Here is a 27,568-nt window from a genome sequence, read left to right on the forward strand (position 1 = left end):
TCATGCAAGAGGAGAGGGCTGACTGTCTAATGTTTCACTTGGAATAAGAGAAGTCTATGGTGACCTGAAAGACCAAGTTATCATCTGGAGAACCTTGACAGGGCAAGTTTCGTCAGCAAGACAACACTGAAGTGACTGATGGAAGTACATCAGTTGTGGATGTCCCGGAACAACAAATCTCTCTGAAAAATGACAAGAACTTTCCTGAGTAGTAACCATTTACCTTTCAAGCACCAAAACATGGTGAACTTCATAAATGTTAAATTCTGTGCACAGTATAAGAATTATCTGCAACTAGTGAACTTGGAGGAATGAGAAGTGAGATTGGACTGTGAACCAAAGAACTTTTCTGACCTTACACACTCATTACATACACGTGCGCTTAGAGTTAGAAAGGAGTTAGGTTAGTTAAGATAAGTGAAAGTGTGATTCTGTTTTCATGTTTAAAGATAATTAAAAGCAACTTTTGTTTAAGTAAACATTTGCCTTGGTGAATATCTATTGCTGTTGGGTTTTGGGGTCCTCTGGGCTAATACAAATTATCAGTTTAAAAACTACACACATAAATAAATATTATGATGTACATGTATTTCTGAATATTTATATAAAACTTTGTAACTATGTGCATGGAAGAGTAAAAACATGCATGTAATATTTTTTAATATCGTGGCTCTCAAACATATGAAATTTATTGTATGTGGCTCTTTCGTTAAGCAAGTTTGGCCATCCCCCCGGTCCAGGATTGGGTTACATGTGAGGGTAGTCAGAGATGCATACAGATCGGTAGGAATTGTGAATATATCAGCTCATTGTTTTATAAGAGGAATCTGTAACTCTGAAAAATGCCATTATTTTCTTTACACTTTTATTTTTCCTTTCACTATTCCTAATTCTGCAAGACTGCTGTTGGAGTTCCCTTATCGCCCTCCATTACTAAGCTGATTATCCTCTCAACTCTCTGTCATCTGCAGCTTTTACCTTTCTCATACCTGTACCTTTACCGAGCATCACTTACCTTTCAAGAACAAATCAAGTTCATCCAGAGATGATACTGGGTGGTACTTCACTTGGAAATCTTGTTGGCATGTTTCACCAGATTATCCAACAAGCATGATCTTATCCTCTTGTGACATCTTTTGAATGGACATACAGCAAAGATCACAAATCGCAATAGGAATTGCAGAATTCTGGGATATTTTACTCTATCTTAACATGGGCTTATTCTGTAACACTCTGACCTTGAGGTTGAGCCTTGAGGCTTTTTTTTTTTGCTGCTCTGTACTCGTTTGAAGCACTGGAGAATTACATTTTTTTTTCCATTGCTATATGTTCTAATTTCCTTTTGCATGGCCTGCCCTGATATGTCTTAATCACATTTTTTGAAGAGTCGAACAACACAAAAACAGATCCTTTGACTCAAATTTTCCATGCTGACCAAGTTATCCACTCAAGCTTATTTTAATTATTTGCATGTGGCCCATATCCTTTGAACCACTTCCTATTCATGCACCTGTCTAAATAAATTGTAAACGTAATAATTGTACCTGCCTCCACAGCTTCCTCTGGCAGCTTGTTCCATAGACCCACCACATTCTGTGTGGAAAACATTGCCCCTTGGTTCCCATTTAAACTTTACTCTTTCTTTAAACCTATGCCTTCTATTTTTTGGAATTCTCCCATATAGAAAAGAGACTGTCTACTTACATTGATCAACTATTTTGTATTCTTCATGGTGGAAGACGGGTCTAACATTCCAAAGAGTGATGTTAAGAATGCAATGGGAGGTGAGAAGCTATGAACAATTGTCATCACTAAAAAAGGTAGTGTTAACCAAATTACAGGGCCCCTGGTCCTGATGGAATGCATCCTGTAATACTGAAAGAAATGGCAGAAGTTATAGTCGAGGGGTTTGCGATAGTTTACCAAAATCCTCTGGAGGTCCTGACAGATTGGAAGATGGTGCATGATGTGCCACTATTTAAAAAATGATGTAGACAAAAGGCAGATAACTTTAGGTCAGTTAGCATAATGATTCTGGACAGAAAAATGCTTGAAAATATAATTAAGTAAAAATAGATATTTGGATAGAAATTGTTCCATTAGCATGGATTCAGGAATGGCAGGTCCTGTTTGGCAGATTTACTGGTGTTCTTTGAGAACGTAATGAGTGCAATGGACAGAGGAAATGGTTGGATGATTTCCAAAAGGTGTTCAATAGGGAGCAGCATAAAAGACTTCTTCATAAGGTAAGGATGCATGGAGTTGGGCTACAGTATTAGCCTGGTTTTAAGAATGGTTAACCTACAGCATGCAAAGAGTTGGAATATATGAATGTTTCTCTGGTTGACAACCAGTGGCAAGAAGAGTGTCCACAACTGTTCACGATATTCATTAACAATTGGGAACAGGATACTGAGCATAGCGTATCTAAGTTTGATCATGACTAATAAATTGAATGTAAAAGCAAGTTTTGCAGAGTCTGTGGAGAGATGTACTTGCAGTAGGTTAAGTGAATGGGCAAGCATCTGGCAGATTGAGTACAATGTTGGTAAATATGAGGAAATCAACTTTGGAAGGAAAAGTGGAAGATCCATTTATTATATAACTGGTGAAAGATTGCAGCATGCTGTTGTGCAAAAGGATTGGAAGTGCTTGTGCATGAATCGCAAAGGGTTGGTTTGCAGGTGCAACAGATAAGCAAGGAAGCCTTCATTACTAGGGACATTGAATTTAAGAGCAGGGAGGTTTAGCTGCAACTGTACAGGAGTACAGGTGAGGCCACACCCAGAGTACTGTGTGCAGTCCTGGGCTCCTTAGTTGAGCAAACTTACACTAGTTTTGGGTCAGAGAAAATTCATTAGGTTGATTCCCATGATGAGGGGATCAGCAATGAGAAAAGATCAAGTTGCCTGGGATTATACTCACTGGAATTCAGAAGAAAGGGAGGGAATCTTAGAAATGTAAAATTATGAAAAAGATGAAGGCAGGAAAGTTGTTTCTTCAGTCAGGAAAGTTCAGATATTAGGTATTCATGGTGAAGTAGTGAACTGGATTTGATCATGGCTGGACGGGAAAAGCCAGAGAGTGTTGGTGGATGATTGCTTCTAAGACTAGAGGCCTGTGACGAGTGGTGTGCCTCAGGGATCAGTGCTGGAACCATTGTTGTTTGTCATCTATATCAATGATGTGGATGGTAATGTGGGTAAATTGGATCAGCAAGTATGCAGATGACACTAGGAATGGAGGCATTGTGGATAGCGAGGAAGGCTTTCAAAGCTTGCAGAGGGACCTGGACTATCTGGGAAAAATGGGATGAAAAATGGCAGATGGAATTTAATGCAGACAAGTGTGAGGTGTTGGATTTTGGAAGGACAAACCAAGGAAGGACATGCACAGTAAATGGTAGGGCACTGAGGAATGCGGAAGAACAGAGAAATCTGGGAATATAGATGTACAATTCCCTGAAATGGCACCATGAAATGGATTGGGTTGTAAAGAAAGCTTTAGGCATACTGGCCTTCATAAATCAGTATTGAGTACAGGAGTTGGGATGTTATGTTAAAGTTGTATCAGGCATTGTATGAGGCTAAATTTGGAGTTTTGTGCAGAGTTTTGGTCACCTAATTACAGGAAATATATCAATAAGATAGAAAGAGTGCAGAGAATATTTACTAGGATGCTGTCTTGATTTCAGGAACTGATTTACAGGGAAAAGTTAAACAGGTTCGGACTTTATTCCTTGGAGTGTAGAAGAATGAGGGGAGATTTGATATTTAAAATTGAGGGTGATAGGCTTTTTCCACTGAGGATAAGTGAGATACAAACCAGAGGGCATAGGTTAAGAATGAAGGGAGATGTTTAGGGGCAACATGAGGGGTGGGAGTGTGGAATGAACTTCCAGATGAAGAGGTGAAAATGGGCTCAATGAGAACATTTAAGAGGAAATTTGGACAGGTACATGGATGGGAGAGGTATGGAGGCCTATGGACTGCATGTTGGTCAGTGTGACTAGGCAAAAAAAGGTGGTTTGGTACAGACTAGAAGGGTCGAAGGGGCCTGTTCTAGGTAGACGGGACTTGAACAAGGGGACATGGCCACACCTTTTGGCAGTGAACATTTGGGTGAAGAGGAACTGTTTTTCCCAGAGAGTAGTAAATCTGTAGAATTCTCTGCCCAAGGAATCAGTAGAAGCTTCCACAGTAAACGTATTCAAGACAGCTAGATAGATTTTTGCAGTGAGGGATTGTCTGGAAAGAGGAATTAGATGGAGCCAAGTCCACAGCCAGATCAGCCATGATCTTAATGAATGGTGAAGCAGGCTTGATGGGCCTTCTCCTATTTCTTAGGTTATTGTTTTTGTCCCTCATGATTTTGTATACAGTAAGTCCTTGAATAATGTTTCATTACAATGTTGATGAGGAAATAAAATGAATAAAATACCAAGGTATTTTACTGCGATATGAAGTTGGTTTCATTTAACGTCATTTCATTTAGAGTAGCCCTTTCCAAGAACATATGAACAACATTAAATGAGGTCCTGCTGTACCTTTGTGGCCATGGTTCAATCTTCTCTTTAATAAAAAGAGCCCCATCTATCTTTGTAATACAACCCTCCCCCCCTTTAAGTCTTGGTAACATTTCTGTGAATTTTTTTCTGCACCTTTTCCAATTTAATAATATCCTTCCTATAGTTGGGCAGAAATGCACAAAATTACATGTGCTTCACCAATATCTTGTATAGTGCTAACATGATATCCCATCTGCTGTACTCAATGACCTGACTGTTGAAGGCAAGCATGCTAAATACCTTCTTTGCCTTCTAACTACCTGTACCACTCACTTCTTTCAGAAGCTATGCACATGTACTCCTAATTTTCTCTGTTCTCCAACACTCTCCAGTGTAAGATCTACCCTGGATTAATTTACAAAAAGCAACACCTGGCACTTGCCATCATTTCTTGCACACTTTCCCAGTTCATCCATATCCTGTTGTTATCTTGGATAATCTTTTGTACTGTTCACTCTACTACTTTTGGTGCTATTCTCAAACTTATTAATGATGTCATCCATATCACTAATATGGGTGACAAACATTAGTGAGCCCTGCAGCTAACAATTGATCACAGGCCACTGATCTGAAAATCATCTCCTTGAACTTTCACAATCATATTTTAAAATCCTCCCAGCTGTGCCCTTACCCTCTGCAATTGACTTTTGGAAGTGTAGAGCTCGTCTTAAGAACCAAAGACTTGTTGATCCAAACCAAGGCTTTTATTAGCAAAAGACCGGAGCTCTTCACAGGTGGCCGACCAGTCCGGAATGATCCGACCTGGCTAGGGACACAACCCTTTAAGGCCCAAACAATAGGTGTGGCTTAGCTCTCAGCCAATCGCTGTAAGCACAGTCTAGATACAGTAACTATATACACTATGTACATTGGTGATAGATCTGTACTATCACAGGAAGTTCCTGACTTCTGCCTTTAAAATCAGCCTTGCCCAGTTTCAGACTTAAACTTGTCAACTAGTCCTAACTTTTTTTATATAACTTCCTAAAGATTCCCAAAGTCCTCCCAAACTGGCACCAGTCTCATGTCCTGTCTCATTTATTTCTCAGTGGGAGGTTCAGTGTTGGTGCTCTCTTCTAAACTATCTACATATTATTTGAGAAAACTTTGCTGGACACATTTCACCCCATCCAAACCCTTGCATTATAGTATTGTCAAAATGAAGCTAGTTGAAATCACCTGCTGTTATGACTATTGTCACAGCTAACTGATTTTTTTTTCTCTCTCCCTATAAATTTGCTTTAATTCCTGTGTCTACTAGGGGTCCTATAATACAATCCCATCAAAGTGATAATCTCTTCCTTATTTCTAAATTCCATCCATGTAGCTTCATTTGACAGTTCCCCCCCTCCCCCCCCCCAAGAATATCCCCTCTAAGTGCTGCTATGTTGCTCTCTATAATAATAAAAATATGCAATTGCCTCTGTCATGTTTGTGGCATCAGTACCCTGGAACATTTAGCTGCCAGTCCTGCCCCTTCCTGAACTGTTTTTGTTATGACCCATGTACCTAACCATACCCTGAGTGCATCTGCCTTGCCTGAGAGACTACTGACATGAAAATAAATACAGTTTAGTGCATCAGACATTCCTTACTCTCAAACTTGCCCCTGCCTGCCCTGTCTACTGAACTTGCTTGCATTAATATTTATATTCACCTCAACTTTCCTATCTACTTCAGTACTGGTTTGGGTCCTACCTCGTGCCAACAGTGTTGGTCATAGAGTTTGCAATGTTACATGATTGATCATAAAAATTAGTTAACCACTGGTTGTGAAGTAACACCTTCAATTGGTCAATGTTAATCATCTGAATTGAACTAACTGATATATTCTGATCAAGTCACTCCTTTTAAGTAAATATTCTTGATGTGGTGAAATGTTTAATTGCTTAACATGATTGAGTGTGAAATACACTTTACAAACATTTTAAATGTAATGAAACTTAATTCAGAGATGTTAATTCCTGACAGTTATTATTTTAGTTTCCCAGGGAGTAGTGAATCTGTGGTATTCTGTCCAAGGAAGCAGTAGAGGGTGTGTCATTAAATATATTTAAGATTCAGATAGACGTTTGCATAGTCGGGGAATTAAAGGTGATGGAGGGAAAAGGTGGGCAAGTAGAACTGAGTCCATAGCCAGATAAGCCATGATTTGTTAAGTGGTGAAGCAGGGCTTGACTGGCCAGATGTATACTCCTGCTCTTATTTCTTATGCAGGGTATTCTTATTAAACATCAAAATACTTGGGATTCATGGATGGGAAAAAGCTATAAAATCATTGTGGCAGTAACTGATTATAATTTCTGGCTGCTTCCTCTACCAATTCTTAATAAATGAAATGAATTATATTTGTGTGAGTCGACAGCTTTTTGAACTGTTTCCTTTAATATCTAGTTTGAAAATCAAGTTTTGTCAGGCATGATTATGGCATGAAATTTGCAGTTATGAGAATGTTGGCAGATATTACTTTCTCTAAATGTATGTTGTTTATTTGAATAATCCACTACCATAATTGTTATGCAAATTTTGCCCCAAAGAAGTATTCATTCTCTTTATTTAATAAGCCACTACATATTTTAAAGCAATGTTTAAGAATTGGTATTTTGCAACTGATTCCCAGATTAAGGAATGAAACACATATGTTAACATGGAATGCCATCAATTCTTCAAAGTTTTCACTTGTATTATATGCAGTCGTAGCACCATGAAAATGATTGCAAACAAGATTAACATAGTTTCAATAAATCTAGTGCAGTTTGATGTCGAGAACGTTACATTTCTTCATTTTTTGCTTGCTGTGTTCTGTTTGCCCATCATTGCTGTACGAGAGAGTAGATGGACCAGTATGAGAAATGGGGTCATTGTGAAAATGAGAGTAATATTGGTGAGAAAGACAAAAACAGAGGTATTTCTCTGATTATCTTGCCCTCTCACTGGCACTATCTCACTTTTAGGCAGTCTCTTCTTCCATTCAGTTTTTGTTCTCTGTTTTATTTTTGTTTTGTGTTTTTCCCTCTTTAATCTCACCCTCAAAACAATAGCACCTGACTAATAGATTATCACAGCACTGATACTTTTTCCCTACTCAACTTCTGGGATCTTGAGGCATATGGCATTGTTTTGCCAAACTTGTGTGCTTTACATCTTTTGGAATACGAGAGGTGCTGCCTGTCAGTTGAGATGTTGAACTAAAGTTCTCTTTGAACGTTTACCTTGATAATGTACAACTGCATTACTTCAAGAGTAGGGGCTTTGCAATTGTCTTAATCATAATTTCTCCTTCAAACGGACATGAAAGTATTTCCTGGTGATTCACTTGCTGTTTGTGGAACCTTGCTATGCATACATTGAATATAAATGTTGTTATGCAGCACAAAATGAAAACAAACCTTGCTAATGCATAATTCTTTGGGACAGCAGAGAATAGAAAAAGACAGATTTCTTAATTGAAGCTTTAAAAAAAAGACTTGTATGTAAAAATGTTGTATCTTGCAAATGTTATGGTGTAACTCCAATTTTGATAAGAAATGTTACGTGTCTTAGAAAAATGAGGCAAATTGCCCAAATTATGTTTGTACTCTCTTAAATTTAAAAAATTGAGGGTGATCCAAATTTAATTTGTAAAAAATTTAAATGGTTTAATAAGATGGGAGAAAGATTACTTCCTTAGTTAGGAGCCATAATTTCAAAATTAATAGTTAAGCTATTCAGGAGAATGGATAGTGAAAATTAAGCAAACTTTTACGACTGTTAAAGATGGGTATGTGAAACATTACAGCACAATGCAGGCCCTTTTGGCCTACGATGTTATGCAGACGTTTGTTAACCTACTCAACAAAGCAAACTTTCCCTACCTCATCCCCCCCTTAACCCTCTATTTCTCTTGCATCCATTTGCTTGTCTAAGAGTCTTTTAAATGTCCCCCTCGTACCAGCCTTTATCACCACCCCGGCAATGCTTTCCAAGCACCCACTACTGTGCTTTTTAAAAAAAAAAACTTAGACCTCATGTCTCCCTAAACCTTCCTCCACTTGCCTTGTAAAGATGTCCTCTGGTGTTTCTACTTTTGCCATTGGAAGAAGGAGGGGTGTTCACCCATTTCTATGCCTCTCATAGTCTTGCAGACTGCTATTAAATTTCATTCTTCTTCACTCCAAAGAAAAAGGTTCAAGCTCTGTCCACCCTTCTTCATAAGACATGTTCTCTAATCCAGGCAATATCCTGGTAAATCTCCTCTACACTCTCTCCATAGCTTTCACATCCTTTCTGTAATTAGTTGAGTAGAACTGAACACAATATTCCAAATATGGTCCAACCAAAGTTTTAAAGAGCTGCAATGCTACACCTCATCTCTTGAATTCAATTCTCCGAACTAATGAAGGCCTGCATTACCAGAAGCCTTCTTAACTGCCTTATCAGTCTGCGCAGTAACCTTGAGAGATCTATGGATTTAGTCCCCCTAGGTCCCTCTGTTCCATGCAGTTAAGAATCCTGCCATAAACCATTAACTCTGCTTTCAAGTTTGATTTTCCAAAATGCATCACTTCATGCTTATCCAGACTGAACTCAATCTGCCATTTTCCCACCCAACTCTGCAACCAGATGATTCGAAGGTTGGAGGTTTTGTGTATAGTGTAGAGCAGTGGTTCTCAACCTTTTTCTTTCCACTCACATACCACTTTTAAGTAATCCCTATGCCATAGGTGCTCTATGATTAATGAGGGTTTGTTTAAGGTGGTATGTGAGTGGGAAGGGAGGGTTGAGAATATACAAAAAACCTCCAACCTTCGAATCATCTTCAAACTTACTGACCCATCCTCTACTTCTTCATCAGGTCATTTATAAAAATCACAAAGCGCAGGTGTCCCAGAGCAGATGACTGCAGAGCTCCACTAGTCACTGACTTCCAGGCAGAAGATGTTCCATTTACTACTACCCTCAGCTTTCTGCAGGCAAGCCAATTCTAAATCCACACAATCAAGATTTCATAGATTCCCATGCCTTGTGGCTCTTTGAATGAGGCTAGCATGGGGGACCTTGTAAAATGCCTAACAAAATCCATATACACCAAATCTACTGCTCTACCTTCATCAATTTCTTAACCATAAACATAACCATAATAACCATTCTGTTACTTCTTCAGAAAACTTAATTTGGCTTGTAAAGCATGACCTACCCCTCATAAAGCCACGCTGACTATCCCTGAGAAGACTATACTGTACTTTTCCAAATGCTCATAAATCTGGTCCCGAAGAATCCTCTCCAACAGTTTTCCCACTACTAACATAACATTCTCTGGTCTATAATTCCCAAGTTCTCCCCATTACCTTTGTAACAGAGTTCTGTGTTGTGTATTGTGTGGTTTTGTGTTGGAAAGTGACAGTTTGCTTTAGAGAGCCAAGGTGAAGGTGGACTGCTGAGAGAGTGGGTTATGGACTGGGCATGTGCAGAAAATGATCTAGAAATTTCTGGACTTGGAAGACAAACCACCACTGGGTGTGATTGTGAAGTGGAAGGAGACCCAAGCAGAGTCATTGTCTGGGAGGCAGTTTAGAATGTTGGGCATTTTAAAAGGGATGAACATTCCGAAAGCAGCCAGAAGGATTTGGACCTCTTTGCTTCGGTTGGGATCGAAGTTTTGTGAGTCTTATGTATTTTGTGTTTGTTTTGTGTCTGTTTTTCTGTGGGCTGGTTGGAAATATAACTTAGACTTTAATTACATATGTTATATTTAGGCTGGGCAATTTATTAGTTTTACACTGTTATAGAAATTTGCATAGTAACCAGTGGGCATTGTTATAAAAGTGGGGGGGGTGGGATTTTGAATTAAAGTTTGAAGGTGATTTTTTGTTAATAAAGTAATTGTTCATCTTTACCCCTGTGTGATATGCCTTATTTGTGGTTGGTGGTTTGATCTTGTAACATAATTTGGGGGAATCGACTGGGATCAAACCAATTTGGAAAATTTAGGGGCGATTGGCTTGTGCTTAGTTATCAGTCGTCTGAGTTTGACTCAAGCTCCAGCTTGAAATTAAAAATAAACGGTGAGTATACAGTCACCAGCAGAAAAACCAGCAACTATGAATATTGACCAGTTCATAGCTAACCCTTCAGTGGTTAATTTAAAAATGGCTACAAAGTCAGAACTGATGGTTATAGTTGGCAATGTGGCGGTATGTCATTAGGCAGGCGAACCAGCCCTACTTGTCACGCACGCAGTTGGGCAGCTGGGCAAAATGGCACCCTCAAGGGGGGGGGGGTGTCCTCCCAACCTCAGCACCGGTCTCAGAAGCCTGCGCTTGGGGACCCACGTGACACCCCGGTGACGTCGGGCCCCCCCCAGTGCACAAGACCAACCAGGCAGCCTCCAATAAATCAGTGTTTGCACACTGAACTCAACCTGTCTGGTTGTGCGATCCTTCAGTTAGCAGTGTAGCCGCCACTTTAGCAAGTTAAAACTTCTTACAGTAATAATCGGGATGACAAAATAGGAAATTGATTGAAAGATTGTTAAGCACTATGTAGGAAAGGGGGTATTTGAAAAAGCTGCATTAGAACAGTTTCCAAAGGAGAAAACTTCAGAGGAAGTAAAGTTGGCTTTGAGAAAACTAGAGTTAGAGGAAAAAAGAGAGGCAGAAAGGAAAAGGAAAGCCGAACGGGAAGCAGTAAGGCAGGCAGAAATGGAGGAGAGAGAGAATGAATGGAAGCTTAAGCTAGAACTAGCTAAATTAAAGCTGACCCTAACGCAAGGGGAGGGAGAAGCCCAAAACCCATGTGCTGGTCAGGAGGAGAGGTTAATTCCTCCATTTGAGCAAGTGAAATAGACCAGTATTTTCAGCATTTTGAGAAAGAAGCTGTAAAATTAAAATGGCCACCAGACCAGTGGTCACCCCTGCTACAAAGTGTTCTTAAAGGGAAAGCCCAACAGGTGTATTCATGTCTCACTCTACAACAAGCAGCTGATTACGAATTTGTAAAGCTGGCTATACTCCGATCTTATTAATTAGTTCCAGAGGCTTATAGACAATAGTTCAGGAGTTTAAAAAAAGCAGCAACCCAATCTCACCTGGATTTTGTTTATAGGAAGGATGTGTGTTTTGATCAGTGGTGTGCCGCAATGAAAGAACAAAATAACTTTGATGTATTGAGGGAAATCATTCTGATTGAGGAGATTAAAAATTGTGTTCCTGACGATATTCAAGTGTACGGCAGAGAAAAATATAAAAACTTGGCAAGAATTGGCTAAATTCGCAGAGGAGTATGTTTTAACCCACAATCCTAAGTGGACACCAGGGAAAACCTTAGAAAGAAAATCTAGAAGTGAGGTTAAAGGAAGAGAGGAAGAGAAATGGGTGAAGGAAAAATTTTCGAGTGTTATTTGCCACTATTGTAAGAAGCCAGGGCACATAATAGCAAATTGTCCTGTACTGAAAAGGAAGAAAGGGAAAGGAGTGGTACCAACTGCCTGTGTTCAAAGTGAGAAAGTTAGGGATATTTTAAACCATTCATGACTGAAGGTTTCATTTCTGTTAAAGAAGGATCCAATCAAATGCCAGTTAAAATACTGTGGGATACTGGAGCAGCCCAATCGCTTGTATTAAGTAACATTTTGAATTTTGGTGAGAAGACCGATACTGGAGATGTGAATTTAATTAAAGGCATTGGTGGTGAAGCAGAGCCTATACCTTTGCATAGATCAGACTTAGTTAATGGCCTGGTTATGATAGGGATAAGATCAAGTCTGCCAGTGGATGGAGTTTCTCTTTTGTTAGGAAATGATTTATCAGAGGGTAAAATCATACTGCGGTGAAACTTACAAGTAAGCCATTGGTTTTTAAGTCCGAAAAGGATTTGCGGGTGCCATTAGTAGAGCCATTTCTAGAAAAAAGGTAGAGGTAGAGAAAGTCTGTGATGATCCTATAGTGGAGGGAAGCATTGAGGACAAACCTAAGGATCCAGCTTTGCTGTTGTCATGAGAAGAATTGATAGCCAGATAAAAGCATGATCCTGATCTTGCTGGGATAAGAGATAAGATTCTGTCTAACCAGGAAATTGAAACTATGCCAGTAGGTTACTTTGTTCAAGATGGAATATTGATGAGAAAGTGGAGACCACAAGTGATACCTGCCAGTGAAAACTGGGCGGTAATAAGGCAAGTTGTAATTCCCAAAACTGACAAGAATGAAATATTAAAGTTGGCTCATAGTACACCTTTAGGAGGTAATCTTGGAGTGAAGAAGACGGTAGAAAAGATAAGGAAACAGTTTTATTGGCCGAAATTAAGAAAGGATGTTGTGAACTTTTGTAGAACCTGTCACACTTGTCAACTGGTGGGCAAGCCTAATCAAGAACCACCAGTGGCACCTTTACAACCCATTCCTGCTTTCGGGGAGCCCTTCTCAGAAGTGACAGTGGATTATGTTGGCCCATTGCCAAAAACCAAGGCAGGAAATGAATATTAACACTCATGTGCACAGCTTCAAGGTTTCCAGAGGCTATTCCCTGAGAAACATTAAAGCAAAGACGATTGTGAAGGCTATGCTAAAATTTTTCACACTGGCCTACCAAGGGAAATTCAATCAGACCAAGGGAGTAATTTTATGTCTGGAATATTTCAACAGGTGGTGTATGAATTGGGAGCTCATCAAATTGTGTCGTCTGCCTATCATCCTGAAAGTCAAGGGGCCTTGGAAAGGTTCCATTTAACTGAATAATATGGTGAGGGCTTATTGTGTGTAAAATAAAAAGGATTAGGATGAAGGAATCCATTTGTTATTATTTGCTGTTAGAGAGGCAACTCAGGAGTCTCTTGGCTTTAGTCCATTTGAGTTGGGGTTTGGTCATGAAGTCAGGGGTGCATTACTATTGTTGAAGGAACAGTGGATACATAATGATATACAATCAAATATGTTGGATTATGTTTTCAAATTTAAAAACAGATTACATCAGGCTTGCGAGATGGCAAGGAAAAATTTAAAAATTGCTCAGGGATAAATGAAAATTCGGTATGATCAAAAAGCAAAAATTAGGGACATTAAACCTGGCGACAAAGTATTGGTTTTGTTTCCAAGGCAGTCAAACCCTTTTCAGGACCATATAAGGTGAAATAAAAAATTAACCAAGTCACCTCTGTCATTGAGACGCCTGATTGTCGAAGAGAGACACAGGTCTGTCACGTGAACATGCTTAAACCTTACTTTGAGAAAATGACTGAGGAGGAGACTAGGATTCCAACCAAGGTGCTAGTTATAGAGGAAAGTAAGGAGGAGATAAGTTTCGTGGAAGGTCATGGAGCATGGAAAGTGATAAGCCCCAGGCTGGAAAATTCCATAGTTTTGCAAAATTTAGAAACCAAGTTAATGCATTTGACTAAATCAGAAAGGGAAGAAAGGTTCCAAGAAGAACTACTGTGGCTTGTCATGATGTGGAGGTCAGTGATGCTAAGCCTATTAAGCAGTTTCCTTACCGAGTTAATTAGGAAAAGAGCAGATTGTTGGATCAAGAGGTGGATTATATCCTCAAAAATGACATCATCCAAAAATCAAGTTCAAATTGGAGTTCACCCTGTGTTCTGGTGCCTAAGCCAGATGGCTCAATTAGGTTTTGTACAGATTATCGAAAGGTAAACATGGTGACAAACACTGATGCGTTCCCTATTCCCAGAATAGATGATTGTATAAATAAGGTGGGGAAGGCTATGTTTCTTACAAAGATTGATCTCTTTAAAGGATACTGGTGTGTTCCTTTGACAGAGAAAGACAGGGAGACTTCTGCATTTGTTACACCTTCGGATTGTATGAGTATAATGTTATGCCTTTCGGGATGCAAAATGCATCTGGCACATTTCAGAGAATGATTGATGCAGTAATTCAGGGTTTAGAGCACACAGGAGCCTATATCGATAATTTAGTAATTAGTATGGATACATGGAAGAACACATGCTTCAATTAGAGCAGTTATTTCAGAGACTGGTGGAAGCACACCTCACAGTGAATTTGCACAAGAGTGAGTTTGGACATGCCACTGTAATTTATCTGGGTTATGTGGTAGGACAGGGACAGGTGGCATCGGTTGGAGCAAAAGTATTGGCTATCGCTGTGTTCCCTATCCCCGGTAATAAGAAAGTTCTTTGGAGATTTCTAGGTATAATTGGCTACTATCATAGATTTTGTAAAAACTTTGCAGAAATTGTACTCCCATTAACAAAACTACTTGGAAAGAAAGAACCATGTTGTGTTGGTCAGATGCATGCCAGGAAGCGTTTCTGAAGTAAAAGGCCATTTTATGCCATCAGCCTGTACTTGCGTCCCCTAACTTTGAAAAGCCATACTCTTTAGCCGTGGACGCCAGTGATGAAGCGGTTGGTGCTGTACTGTTACAGAAGAAGAATGGTGATGGAGTAGAACATCCTATTTTCGTACTTCTCAAAAAAGTTTATTGACCATCAACAAAATTATTCAACCATTGAGAAGGAATTATTAGCGTTTGTTTTAGCGTTGCAACATTTTGATGTGTATATTTGTACTGCTCAAAAACCGTTAATATATACTGATCATAATCCATTAGTTTTTCTGTCTAAAATGAAAAATAAGAATAGATGATTATTGAACTGGAGCTTAATGTTACAAGAGTATGATTTAATTATTACACACAAAAAGGAATGGATAATGTAGTAGCAGATTGTTTGTCAAGATGTTAATCTGGGTAGATATTAATCTAATCACATACTGTAAAAAAAAATGGAATGTTTATTTTATTTATGTAATACTTCCATTAATTGTTAAAAAAAATTGTTCTGGTGGACCAAGTTTTTTTTTAGCCGTGGAAGTGTTACAGAGTTCTGTGTCGTGTATTGGCCTATGTGTTGTGTGGTTTTGTGTTGGAAAGTGACAGTTTGCCGTAGAGAGCCAAGGTGAAGGTGGACTGCTGAGAGAGTGGGAGATGGACTGGGGATGTGCAGAAGATGATCTAGAAATTTCTGGACTTGGAAGACAAATCACCACTGGTTGTGGCTGTGAAGTGGAAGGAGGCCCAAGCAGAGTCATTGTCTGGGAGGCAGTTTAGAATGTTGGGCATTTTAAAAGGGATGAATATTCTGAAGGCAGTCAGAAGGATCTGGACCAAGCCATTGCTCCTCTCTCTACAAGCAACACAAGAAGACAACTTCGAAGTTTTTACTCTCTCTCTCTCTCTCTCTCTCTCTCTCTCTCTCTCTCTCTCTCTCTCTCTCTCTCACAAAGATCTTTTGGCTTCAGTTTACCACACAAACTGAATTTTGTTTATGATCTTTGCTTCGGTTGAGATCGAAGTTTTGTGAGTCTTATGTATTTTGTGTTTGTTTTGTGACTGTTTTTCTGTGGGCTGGTTGGAAATATAACTTAGACTTTAATTACATATGTTATATCTAGGCTGGGAAATTTATTAGTTTTACACTGTTATAGAAATTTGCATAGTAACCAATGGGCATTGTTATAAAGGGGGGGAGGGGGAGGATTTTGAATTAAAGTTTGAAGGTGATTTTTTGTTAATAAAGTAATTGTTCATCTTTACCCTGTGTGATATACCTTCTTTGTGGTTGCTGGTTTGATCTTGTAACACTTTTTTTAAAGCACATTTACCATTCTCCAATTCTTTGGGCAGTTCCCTGTGGTTAGGGAGGATGCAATGGCCCTGCAGTCTCTTCCCTCACTTCCTGTAGTATTCTTGGTAATATCTTGTCCAATCCTGGGGATTTATCAATCCTAAGCACTTTATCTTTCTTAACTTATTGTGCCTCAGCACATGTGCTTGGTCGAAACTGACCTCACATTGACCAAGGTGTTCACTGAAGCAAAGTATTCATTTAGGACCTCCTCTATCTCCAGGCATGTGTTAGCCCCTTTACCCTAAAGCAGCCATATCTTCACTCTTGTCATCTTTTTTCTTCATTTATGCATAAAATGCGTTGGAGTTTTCCTTAATCCTATTTGTCAAGGTCTTCTGTGCCCTCTTCTAGCTCTCCTGTCCTTTATTAAGTTCCTTAAGCTACCATATAATTCTCCTGAGTTCTTCCTGTCTTTTTACTTCCTAAATTTTCTGTAGGCTTCCTTCTTCCTCCTAACTAGTTGTCACACCTCTTTTGTCAACCATGGTTCCCTTATCCTCCCACCTTTTCCCTATCTCAGTAGCCCTTTTTACACAAAGATCCTGCAATACTGCTGTAAAGAAGACCTGTCATTAAATTGCCTTGCTTTTTTTAAAACACTGAACCAAACAGTGCTGGCATAATGCGATTCGGTGCTGTAACTACCTCCACTGCCAGCTTAAAGGCAGGACTACAATGACCCCCCCCCCCCACCATTCGACCTTTGTACCTTTTACACAGAATGGCGTGGTGCAATGAAGGCACAACATTCCTGCCTTGAAGAGGCTGTGGAAAAGGGGCTAGTGTGACAAACCAATCCAGAACCGGGGACAAGTGGTCCTTAAACATTCTCCAAATTACTTCTTTGCTTTTCTCCGAGAACGTCTATTCCCAATTTACTCTCCCCAGTTCCTGCCTAAACCAATCATCATTGCACCTTCTCCCAATTAAACACTTTATCATTTTGTCCACTCCTATCCTTGTCCATAGGTATGCTAAAGGTCAGGGAGTTGTCACTTTAACTGAAATGCTCCTCCACCTGACCAGATTCATTACCCAGTACTTGATCCAGTAGGGCCTCCTCTTGTTGGCTTTTCCACATTGTGTCAAGATTCCTTCTTGGACACACTTGACAAATTCTTCCCCCATCTATCCCTCTTGCAGTAAGGAGGTGCCGGTTTGTTATTTCTGCACACTTCCAAAATCTGCCGATTTATCTGCTCCTCGGTGTCCTGATTGTAATTTGAGGGCCTATAAGACTACTCCTAGTACAATGATCACTTCCTTCCTGTTTCGATTTCCAGCAACACTGACACAGTAGATAATCTCTCCACAACGTCCTCCCTTTGTGCAGCTATATTACTATCCCTGATTAATAACGCTATTCCCTCCCCCTCTTTTTTTAAACCTCAGACCATATCCCATTTAAAATATCTAAATCCTATTACCTGCACTAGTCAAGTCTCTGTCATGGCCACAACTTTGTAATTTGATCCATGCTCTTAAGTTCATCTCCCTTATTCCTAATACTTCTTGCATTGGAATAAATATGTTTCAAATTCTCCAACTGACTACATTTATGGTTCCTGCATTGCCTATCCATCCTCATTAAATATTTGCTCTATTCTGTACCCTCTCACTCTGGTTCCCATCCTCCTGTCAAACTAGCTTAACCCCTCCCCAACAACTCTAGCAAATATGCCTGCCAGGATATTGGTTTGCCTCCAGTTCGGGTGCGACCCATCCTTTTTTTCCAGGTCACAGCTTCCACAAAAGAGATCCCAGTGAATCACAAATCTGAACCCCTGTCCCTGACACCAACTCTTCAGCCATGTATTCATCTGCCATGAATTTGTATTTCTGACTTCGCTGGTGCATGGCACAGGCAGCAATCCAGAGATTACCATCCTTGAGGTCCTGCTTTTTAGCGTCCTTCTTAACTCCCTATATTCTCTCTTCAGGACCTCATCCCTATTCCTATCTATGTCATTGGTACCAAAGTGGGCAATGACAGGAGGCTGCTCACCCTCCTGCTTGATAATGCTGTGGGCTCAATCTGAGAAGTTCCTGACCCTCGCACCTGGGAGGCAGCATACCATCCAGGAGTTTTGATCTTGTGCGCAGAGCCTCTTATCTGTTCCCTTAACTATCAAAACTCCTCATCTCTATAGCTCTCCTTTTCTTCCTTCTTATTCCCCTTCCCTTCATAGCCAAAGGGCCAGGCTATTGTCTCTGGTAAATCATTCCTCCCAACAGGTTCAAAAGCAGTATAGGTACACAATCCTTTAACTGGAACCCTTGGGTGACAGTGTGTTCCGAATTTTGGATTTTTCCAGAGTTTGGAAAGCTAGATTTAAGCCCACCCAAATTGTGCTGCTGTATCCACCCCCACCCCCTTCCAGTCACGCTGCCGTCTCTTCTCCCCCTCCCTGTCCACCCAACTAGCTACCGATCTCCACCCCTCGCCCGCCCGAGTCGGGCTTCCAGTCTCTCCCTCCCCCCACCTTCGCCCGCCCGAGTCGCGCTGCCGGTCTCCCACCCACCCGACTCGCTCTGCTGCCTCTCTTCCCATTTGCCGGATTTTGGAGCTTTCCGGATTTTAGATGTCCGGATAAAGGGTTGTGCACCTGTACTTGTTGTTGAAGGGAATGGCCACAGGGATGCTCTGTACTGACAGCCTATTCTTCTTCCCTCTCCAAAAAGTCACCCAGCTACCTGCTTCTTGCCTCTTGGTTGTGACTTTCTGCTTGTAGCTTCTCTCTATCAGCCCTTCTGCCTCAAGAATAATCTGGAGTTCATCCAGCTCCAGATCCCTAATACACACTGTAAGCAGCTAGATGCAGCTGTTGCAGGTGTGGTCATCAGGAACACCAGTGCTGTCCAAGATTTCTCACATCCTGCAACCCTTGCTGTAATCTCCACTACCTATTCTTGAGTTATTATGAAAATTAGCTGACCTTGTTTGTACCACGTCCTCAACTTTGCTCGCCAAAGCCTCTAACTCCACTCCATTTGAGCTTTTATCTTCATTTTATTTTCTGCCGGCTCTATCCATATCACAGACTCCAACCAAGTGCCGAGGTTTTTGCTCTGCTTCACTTTAAATGCAGCAAAGCACAGCTCCCAACACTAACCAGTAATTCAAAGCCTTCCAATCTAGGAGTTAAGGAAATAAAGGTTATGGAATCAAAGCAAACTTGTCATTGCCAGTGAGCCTTGAATTACTTCCTAATATTTAATTGTGGTAAAGTTGGAAGGGAGATGGGAAAATTATTATAAAACATTTATTCTATATATTATTTATAGATTAGAATGGAGAATAGACCTGGGACATTAAAAAAACAATCTCTCAGCATAGACATGGTAGAAAGTTAGGGACCTCCAATTAAGTTGGTGGCACAACAGGCTCAAGATTAATGTCTTGTTCCATTCCTATTCGTGTGTTCATGTTTTGATATTCAGCATGCATTTGAGTTATTGAAGTTTCATTGAGCATTGTAACAATAGACTGGCATTGCAGTTCAATTGAAAATTTATATTATAAACCCAAGTTTAATTATAATTTAGAGGTGCTGAATTATTAGAAAGACAAACATTATCCTGTAGCGGAGCTATAGATAGACTGCAACTCCCAGAAGTCTAGCGAACCGTCATGACGTGGTTTGCGTGGTTCAATGTTTTAAAGGAATACGTGCGTGATTCGAGTAAACGAGTTCTGATTTATCTGAAACTGTGTGCCATTATTTCGTGTTCATCAGCCACCACTGCGTTTTAAGTGTTTGTAATGGTGACCCCGACAGGTCCAAAATGAGCTTCTGGACCATATGGATACTGCAGCTGTTGCTATTAAGCTACTGCCCTTCTATTCAGTGGAACCAAAGCTATGGTTTCAACAGGCTGAGGCACAATTTAACCTCAGGAAGATCAAGGTGGACGCGATTTGCTATTATCACCTCGTCAATGCCTTGGACCAAGCGACTGCCAGGTGAGTCCGGAGCCTGGAGAATGCAAGTATGACACTCTAAAAGCACTCCTGCTGTGAATTTAGAGCATGTCCTACAGAGAGAGGATGGAGGATTTGGGTGACTGCACACCATCCAAACTAATGGACGACATGCTATGCCTGGCAACTGGCTGATGTCCAGATATTTAATTCAACTAGCTCTTCGTGGGAGGAGTCACGTGATGGAGTAGTGGCCGGACGGTGAACTCCAGCCCTCTCCAGAAAAGTCGGGAAAAACAAGAGAAAATACAAAGGCACAGAAATACAAGTTAAAGAAAAGTGAGTATAAAGGTGGAAAGAAGATGGAGACAAAAGGAGAAAAATCAAAATCAACGGAAAGAAGAGAGGAAGAGAAGACAACGGAGGAAAAAGGTGAAGGCCTTACCTGTCCGAAGAGGCCCGCTGTGGAGAGAAGACCCCACTACCTCAGGTCGGTAGAAAGAGAACTACAACAATGGCTCACAGAGCCGAGTAAAAGTGCGCAACCGCGCATGCGCGACTCCTCGCGCATGCGCGATGCGCATACAAAAAAACACACCGACGGGAGGGGGGACCAGCTGGGGAGTCGATCACCACAGCCGGCAACGACAGCTGCAGAACACCTGCAGCAAGAAGAGACCACAGAAGACAATAGAAACAAGAAAGAAGAGGAGGAAAGGGCAGCAAAGAAACAACAGATGGTCAACCTAGAGGAAGAAGAAGAGGAAGAGTACAGGGAAATAGAAGAAGAAAAGATAGGCAAGGTAAAGGAGGTACTTGCTCTTGTTAGAGGATACATGGAGTCATTTAAAGAATGGCAAACACAGGAATTCAATGATTTAAGAAGAAGAATAAACAACACAGAAGAGAAAGTGAATAAAATAGATATGACCTTAACAGAAATGGGGAAAAAAATGGACAAGATGGAAGAACGGGCAATAGCAGCAGAAATGGAGGTAGAAGACTTAAAAAAGAAATTGGAGGAATCTAATAAAAAAACTAAAGAGACACAAGAATTACTAGCCCAAAAAATAGATATAATGGAAAATTATAACAGAAGAAATAACATAAAGATAGTGGGCCTTAAGGAAGATGTAGAAGGCAAGAATATGAGGGAGTTTATAAAAGAATGGATCCCTAAGGCCCTAGGATGTCCAGAACTACAGCAAGAAATGGAAATAGAAAGGGCACATAGAGCATTGGCCCCTAAACCACAACCACAACAAAAACCAAGATCTATTGTAGTAAAATTCCTAAGATATACTACAAGAGAAAAGGTACTGGAGAAGACAATGGAAAAAGTAAGAGAGGGCAACAAACCACTGGAGTATAAAGGGCAAAAAATCTTCATTTATCCAGATATAAGCTTTGAACTCCTAAAGAAGAGAAAAGAGTTCAATGCAGCAAAAGCGATTTTATGGAAGAAAGGATATAAATTTACACTGAAGCATCCTGCGGTATTGAAAATATTTATTCCAGGACAACAAAACAGACTATTCTCGGATCCAGAAGAAGCACGAAAATTTGCAGAACAATTACAAAAATAGACTGAGGGATGAAGACGGGTAATGAGAGCAAAAATTATCACGATTGATATGTATGTGGGTAAAGACAAAAATAGACTGAGGGATGAAGACGGGTAAGGAGGGTAAAAATGACCACGATTGATATGTATGCGGGTAAAGAGACAATGGGCATATGTGAAAGTATCTGTAATTAGAGGAAAACATAGAGAGTATAGACAAGAATTAATAAGGGAAGGTAATGGAATAGAGAGAATAAGGAGGGAACTAAAAGAGTGACCTTTGTGACATATAAAAAACAAAATCTTTTCTGGGGGGGGCTGGGTGGGGGGAAAAGAGCGGTCACTGCAAAATCAGTTGACGCTTGCGAGTGGATTCGCAAATCCAAATGGAGAGGGGAGATGTGGTTGTCCGACAAGGGATAAAGGTCAACTCAGGAGGGGAAGGGGAGATTGGGGATAAAGAAGATAGAAATAGGAGAATAAGGAAAATGTTGGATGTTGTAGGAATGTTGTCTGGTAAAGAGTTGAAAATAAGAAAACAGAAATGGAAAAGGAGGAAAGGTAATGATGGAAAAACGGAAAGAGAAGATAAACAAAATATAAAATGGCTACGCTGAACTATATGACTCTAAATATTAATGGAATACATAACCAAATTAAAAGGAAGAAACTACTAAATTTACTGAAAAAGGAAAAAATAGATATAGCATTTGTCCAAGAAACACATTTAACTGAATTGGAGCACAAGAAATTAAAGAGAGATTGGGTAGGACATGTAACAGCAGCATCGTATAATTCAAAAGCAAGAGGAGTGGCTATATTAATTAGCAAAAATGTGCCATTTAAAATAGAAGAGGAAATAATAGATCCAGCAGGGAGATATGTTATGATAAAATGTCAGATATATTCAGAGCTTTGGAATCTACTTAATATATATTCACCTAACGAAGAAGATCAAAAGTTTATGCAAGATATCTTTTTGAAGGTAGCTAATACGCAAGGGAACATACTAATAGGAGGGGATTTCAATCTGAATTTGGATCCAAATATGGATAAAACGGGGAAAAAAATTAACAGGAAGAACAAAGTAACCAAATTTATAATTAAATCAATGCAAGAAATGAAACTTGTGGACATATGGAGGAAACAAAACCCAAAAGAAAAGGAATACTCATACTACTCGACTAGACATAAAACATACTCAAGGATAGACCTATTCCTGTTATCAGCCCACATACAAGGGAGAGTTAGGAAAACGGAATATAAAGCTAGACTATTATCGGACCACTCACCCCTGTTATTGGCAATAGAGCTAGAAGACATCCCTCCAAGAATGTATAGATGGAGATTAAACCCCATGCTACTTAAAAGACAGGATTTTAGAGAATTTATTGAAAAACAATTAAAAATGTACTTTGAAGTAAATACGGAATCAGTGGAAGATAAGTTTATACTATGGGACGCAATGAAAGCATTCATTAGAGGGCAAATAATAAGTTATGCAACCAAGATGAAGAAGGACTATAATCAGGAAACAGAGCAGTTGGAAAGGGAAATAATAAACATAGAAAAAAAATTAGCAATAAAGGAAGATACAACCAAAAGAAGAGAATTGGCGGATAAAAAAATAAAATATGAAACATTACAAACATATAAGGTGGAGAAGAATATAATGAAGACAAAACAGAAATATTATGAACTAGGGGAAAAAACACACAAAATCCTAGCATGGCAGCTTAAGACAGAGCAAACTAAGAAAATGGTATTGGCAACAAGGAAAAAAGACAAACAAATTACATATAATCCAAAAGAAATTAAGGAAAACTTCAGAGAATTCTATGAACAATTATACCGAACCGAGAAAGAAGGGAAAATAGATGAATTTTTGACTAAAATTGAACTACCAAAACTACAAATAGAGGAACAAAATAAATTAACAGAACCATTTGGAACAGTAGAAATACAAGAGATAATAAAAAATTTACCAAATAATAAGACACCAGGAGAGGATGGACTCCCAATAGAATTCTACAAAACATTTAAAGACCTAATAATACCGCCCCTCCTGGATGTAATCAACCAAATTGATGAGACACAAAACTTACCAGATTCATGTAAAACAGCAATAATTACAGTGATACTAAAACAAGGGAAAGATCCACTCTCACCAGCGTCATATAGACCAATATCTCTGCTAAACACAGATTATAAGATAATAGCTAAACTATTAGCGAACAGATTAGCAGAACAGGTACCGAAAATGGTAAATTTAGACCAAACTGGATTTATCAAAAAAAGACGCACAACAGACAATATTTGTAAATTTATTAACTTAATTCATGCAGTAGAAGGAAAGAAAGCACCGGCAGTAGCAGTTGCTTTAGACGCAGAGAAGGCCTTCGACAGAGTAGAATGGAATTACTTGTTCAAAGTATTGCAAAAATTCAGTTTACCGGAGAAGTATATTAATTGGATTAAAGCATTATATAAGGGACCGTTAGCGAAAGTGACAGTAAATGGACATGTATCAAAGCAATTTAACTTAAGCAGGTCAACGCGGCAGGGATGCCCACTATCACCATTATTGTTTGCGCTAGCTATAGAACCACTAGCAGAATCGATAAGAAGAGATAATAATATAAAAGGAATAAAAATAAAAGACAGGGAATATAAAATCAGTCTGTTTGCGGATGATGTGATAGTGTACTTAACAGAACCAGAACTATCAATAAAAGAACTATATAAGAAATTGAAGGAATATGGAGAAGTGTCGGGATACAAGATAAACGTAAATAAAAGTGAAGCAATGCCTATGAATAACGCGGATTTCTCAAAATTTAAGGAGGAATCCCCATTCAGATGGCAAACGCAGGCAATAAGATACCTAGGTGTGCAAATAAACAAAAATCTAGGCCAATTATATAAACTCAATTACAATCCACTAATGAAAAAATTACAGGACGATTTAGAGCATTGGAAAGAGCTACCACTAACACTGATAGGAAGGATAAACTGTATTAAAATGAACATTTTTCCAAGGATACTATACTTATTTCAGGCATTGCCAATACAACTGACAGAAAAATTCTTCAAAGAGTTAAAGAAAATAATAAGGAGATTTTTATGGAGAGGGGGGAAACCGAGGATAGCACTAGACAAATTAACAGAATGGTATAAACAAGGAGGCTTACAATTGCCAAACTTCAAAAATTATTATAGAGCCGCACAATTAAGGTACCTATCAGATTTTTATCAAACAAGGGAAAAACCAGACTGGACGAGACTAGAATTAGATAAAATAGGGGAAAAGATACCTGAACACATATTATATAAATGGGACGAAAAATTGGTACAACATAGAACTTCTCCAGTATTACACCATCTCCTCAATATATGGAAGAAGATTCATGTAGAAAGAAATAAAATAAATTACCAAATACCAAAACTAATATTGACGCAAAATAAGCTACTCCCTTTTACAATAGACAACCTTGCCTTTAGAAAATGGGAAAAAAAAGGGATTAAAAGAATAGAAAATTGTTTTTCAGGAAGTAGATTCTTATCCTTTGAACAAATGAGAGTTAAGTACAATATAACGGGAGATACAGCGCTGGCATATTACCAACTGAGATCCTACTTGAAAGATAAATTAGGAAGCAACTTGAGTTTACCAGAGGGAAGTAACCTTGAATATGTGATTACAGATACAATGTTAATCAAAAGATTTATAAAAAATATGTATATTAAACTGCAAGAAAAGGAAAATGAGGAAACAAATGGTAAAACTAAACAAAAATGGGAACAAGATTTAAATATAAAGATAAAAAAGGAAACATGGGAGAAGTTATGCGCTGGAACGATGAGAAATACAATAAATACGAGGCTGCGTATGATACAATATAATTGGTTACACAGACTATACATTACACCGCAAAAGTTAAATAAATGGGACCCAACAGTATCTGATAGATGTTTTCGATGTAAAAAAGAAAGGGGAACAACAATTCATGCAATCTGGACATGTGAGAGAGTAGAAAAATTTTGGGATGATCTCAATCAGATATTAAATAAAATAACAGAAAACAATATACCAAAGAATCCAGAGATCTTTCTCCTAAGTAACATAAAAAATAAAGAATTTGGAATTGACTTGGAGGATGCACAAAAAAGATTTGTTAAGATAGCCCTAGCTGTAGCAAAAAAATGTATTATGTCAACCTGGAAATTGGAAGATAATTTGAAAATACAACAATGGTATATAGAAATGAATAAATGTATTCCATTAGAAAAAATAACATATAGTTTAAGAAATAATATTGAAATATTCAAACAAGTATGGGAGCCTTACATTAAATACAATAGCGAAAACCTACCGGGAACAAACATTACCTAAGTTGATGGAAGGAGAAGAAAAGAAAAGAATGGACTCAGTAGAATTTCTGGTGTATTTTTGTTGAATGACAACATTGTCTAACTGAATTAATGCAACCTAGATTGTATAACTAAAATGGATGAGAGGGGGGGGGATGGGGGGGTGGCTTGGGAGGAGGGAGGGGGGAGGGAGAAAAAGTCACTGTAAATGTGTGGAAAAGAAAAAGTGTATATCATGGCTATTGTGATTTATGGTGTGAAAAATAAAAAATTTAAAAAATTTAAAAAAAAAAACAAAAAAAAAACTAGCTCTTCGTGGAGAGGATGCCAGAAGACATAAGAATTTATTATCGTAGAGTTTTTGTTTTTGAAGACCCCAGGACACTCGCTGCAGAGCCCTACGTCCTGTGACTGGCAAAAAAAAACACACCAAAAGGTCTTGGACAATTTCACTGTGTCACCCAGCACCTCCATTATTGACACTATTCCCAAGCCAATGCTCTCAACACACCAGCTCCTATAACGAGGCAACGTCTCAAGTAAGGCAGCCAGCCTGTTGACATTTCCACCTGGTGTTTTTAACCACTGTTAATGCATGTAGGTGCCTGCCACCCTGTGTGTTCTAGTGAAATGCCCTGGCTGACCATCTTTGATGATTGTGACAGTTGGCCAAAAATCTACAAGCCTTTTATATGTTTGGGATCAGCTACCCCAACATAAATATTTGGTGGACACAGGATTGGAGGTTAGTGTTTTTCCACCAACCAATTTTGATATGCGTTATCCTACTCCTAACCTCTAACTCACAGCAGTCAATCGTTGCAACATACCTATGTACGGCACCAAAAAAAAATGAATTCAGTTTGAGGGGAACATTTACATATGATCGCTACTCAGGCCGATTTCCTTTGAGCTCATTCATTCATGGTGGATTTAAAAGGGTGGATAGTACCGCCTTTCAAACTATTCACCTGGCAGAATCGCATGTTCCTGCACTATGCCTTCAAACCCTGTGTAAGACTGTTGATAAGTTCTCCAGACTTGTAGAAGAGTTTCACGAAATTACAAATCTGCAGTTTTCGACCCCCTACTGCGAAACATGGAGTAACTCATCATATTTCTACCAAGAGTCCTCCCATTCATGCTAAGACATGTCACTTTCCACCAGAGCATTTAGCTAAACAAGAATTCCACAAAATGGAAGGGCTGGGGATAGTTCGTAGGTTCGACAGCCCATGGGTGTCTCCATTACATTTAGTCCAAAAATGCATCGGAGGGTGGGGATCTTGTGGAGATTATAAACAGCTCAATGACACCACTATACCGGATTGCTACCCTATTCCCCATATTCAAGATTTTTCAGTGATTCTGTATGGGGCAAAAATCTTTTCAAAAGTGGGCTTGGTGTGCGGATATCACCAGGTGCCAGTGGAACTGACGACAACCCGAAAACGGCGATAATCACCCCTTTCGGATTGCATGATCTTTTACATATGCCTT

General features: G+C 39.3%; 1 protein-coding gene across 15 annotated transcripts in view; it reads left to right on the forward strand.

The window, feature by feature from the left end:
• Positions 1-27,568, forward strand: part of znf827 (zinc finger protein 827) — a 145,214-nt gene that overhangs the window by 11,739 nt on the left and 105,907 nt on the right. For 8 of the 15 annotated variants that reach the window (XR_011354068.1, XM_069926334.1, XM_069926336.1 and 5 more), the window contains exon 1: positions 10,129-10,207. The exons of 3 other annotated variants lie outside the window; for them this stretch is intronic. Coding sequence is in view for 7 of the 12 variants with exons in the window: in XM_069926334.1 (XP_069782435.1) it covers positions 10,144-10,207 (64 nt within the window). In the remaining 5 variants the exon portion in view is untranslated. Of the gene's footprint in view, positions 1-10,128; positions 10,208-13,188; positions 13,286-27,568 lie in introns of those variants that run through there. 4 more of the 15 variants (XM_069926327.1, XM_069926324.1, XM_069926325.1 and 1 more) reach the window with 4 other exon arrangements.

This window comes from Narcine bancroftii, chromosome 3 (assembly GCF_036971445.1).
Source record: "Narcine bancroftii isolate sNarBan1 chromosome 3, sNarBan1.hap1, whole genome shotgun sequence".
Classification (NCBI taxonomy): Eukaryota; Metazoa; Chordata; class Chondrichthyes; order Torpediniformes; family Narcinidae; genus Narcine; species Narcine bancroftii.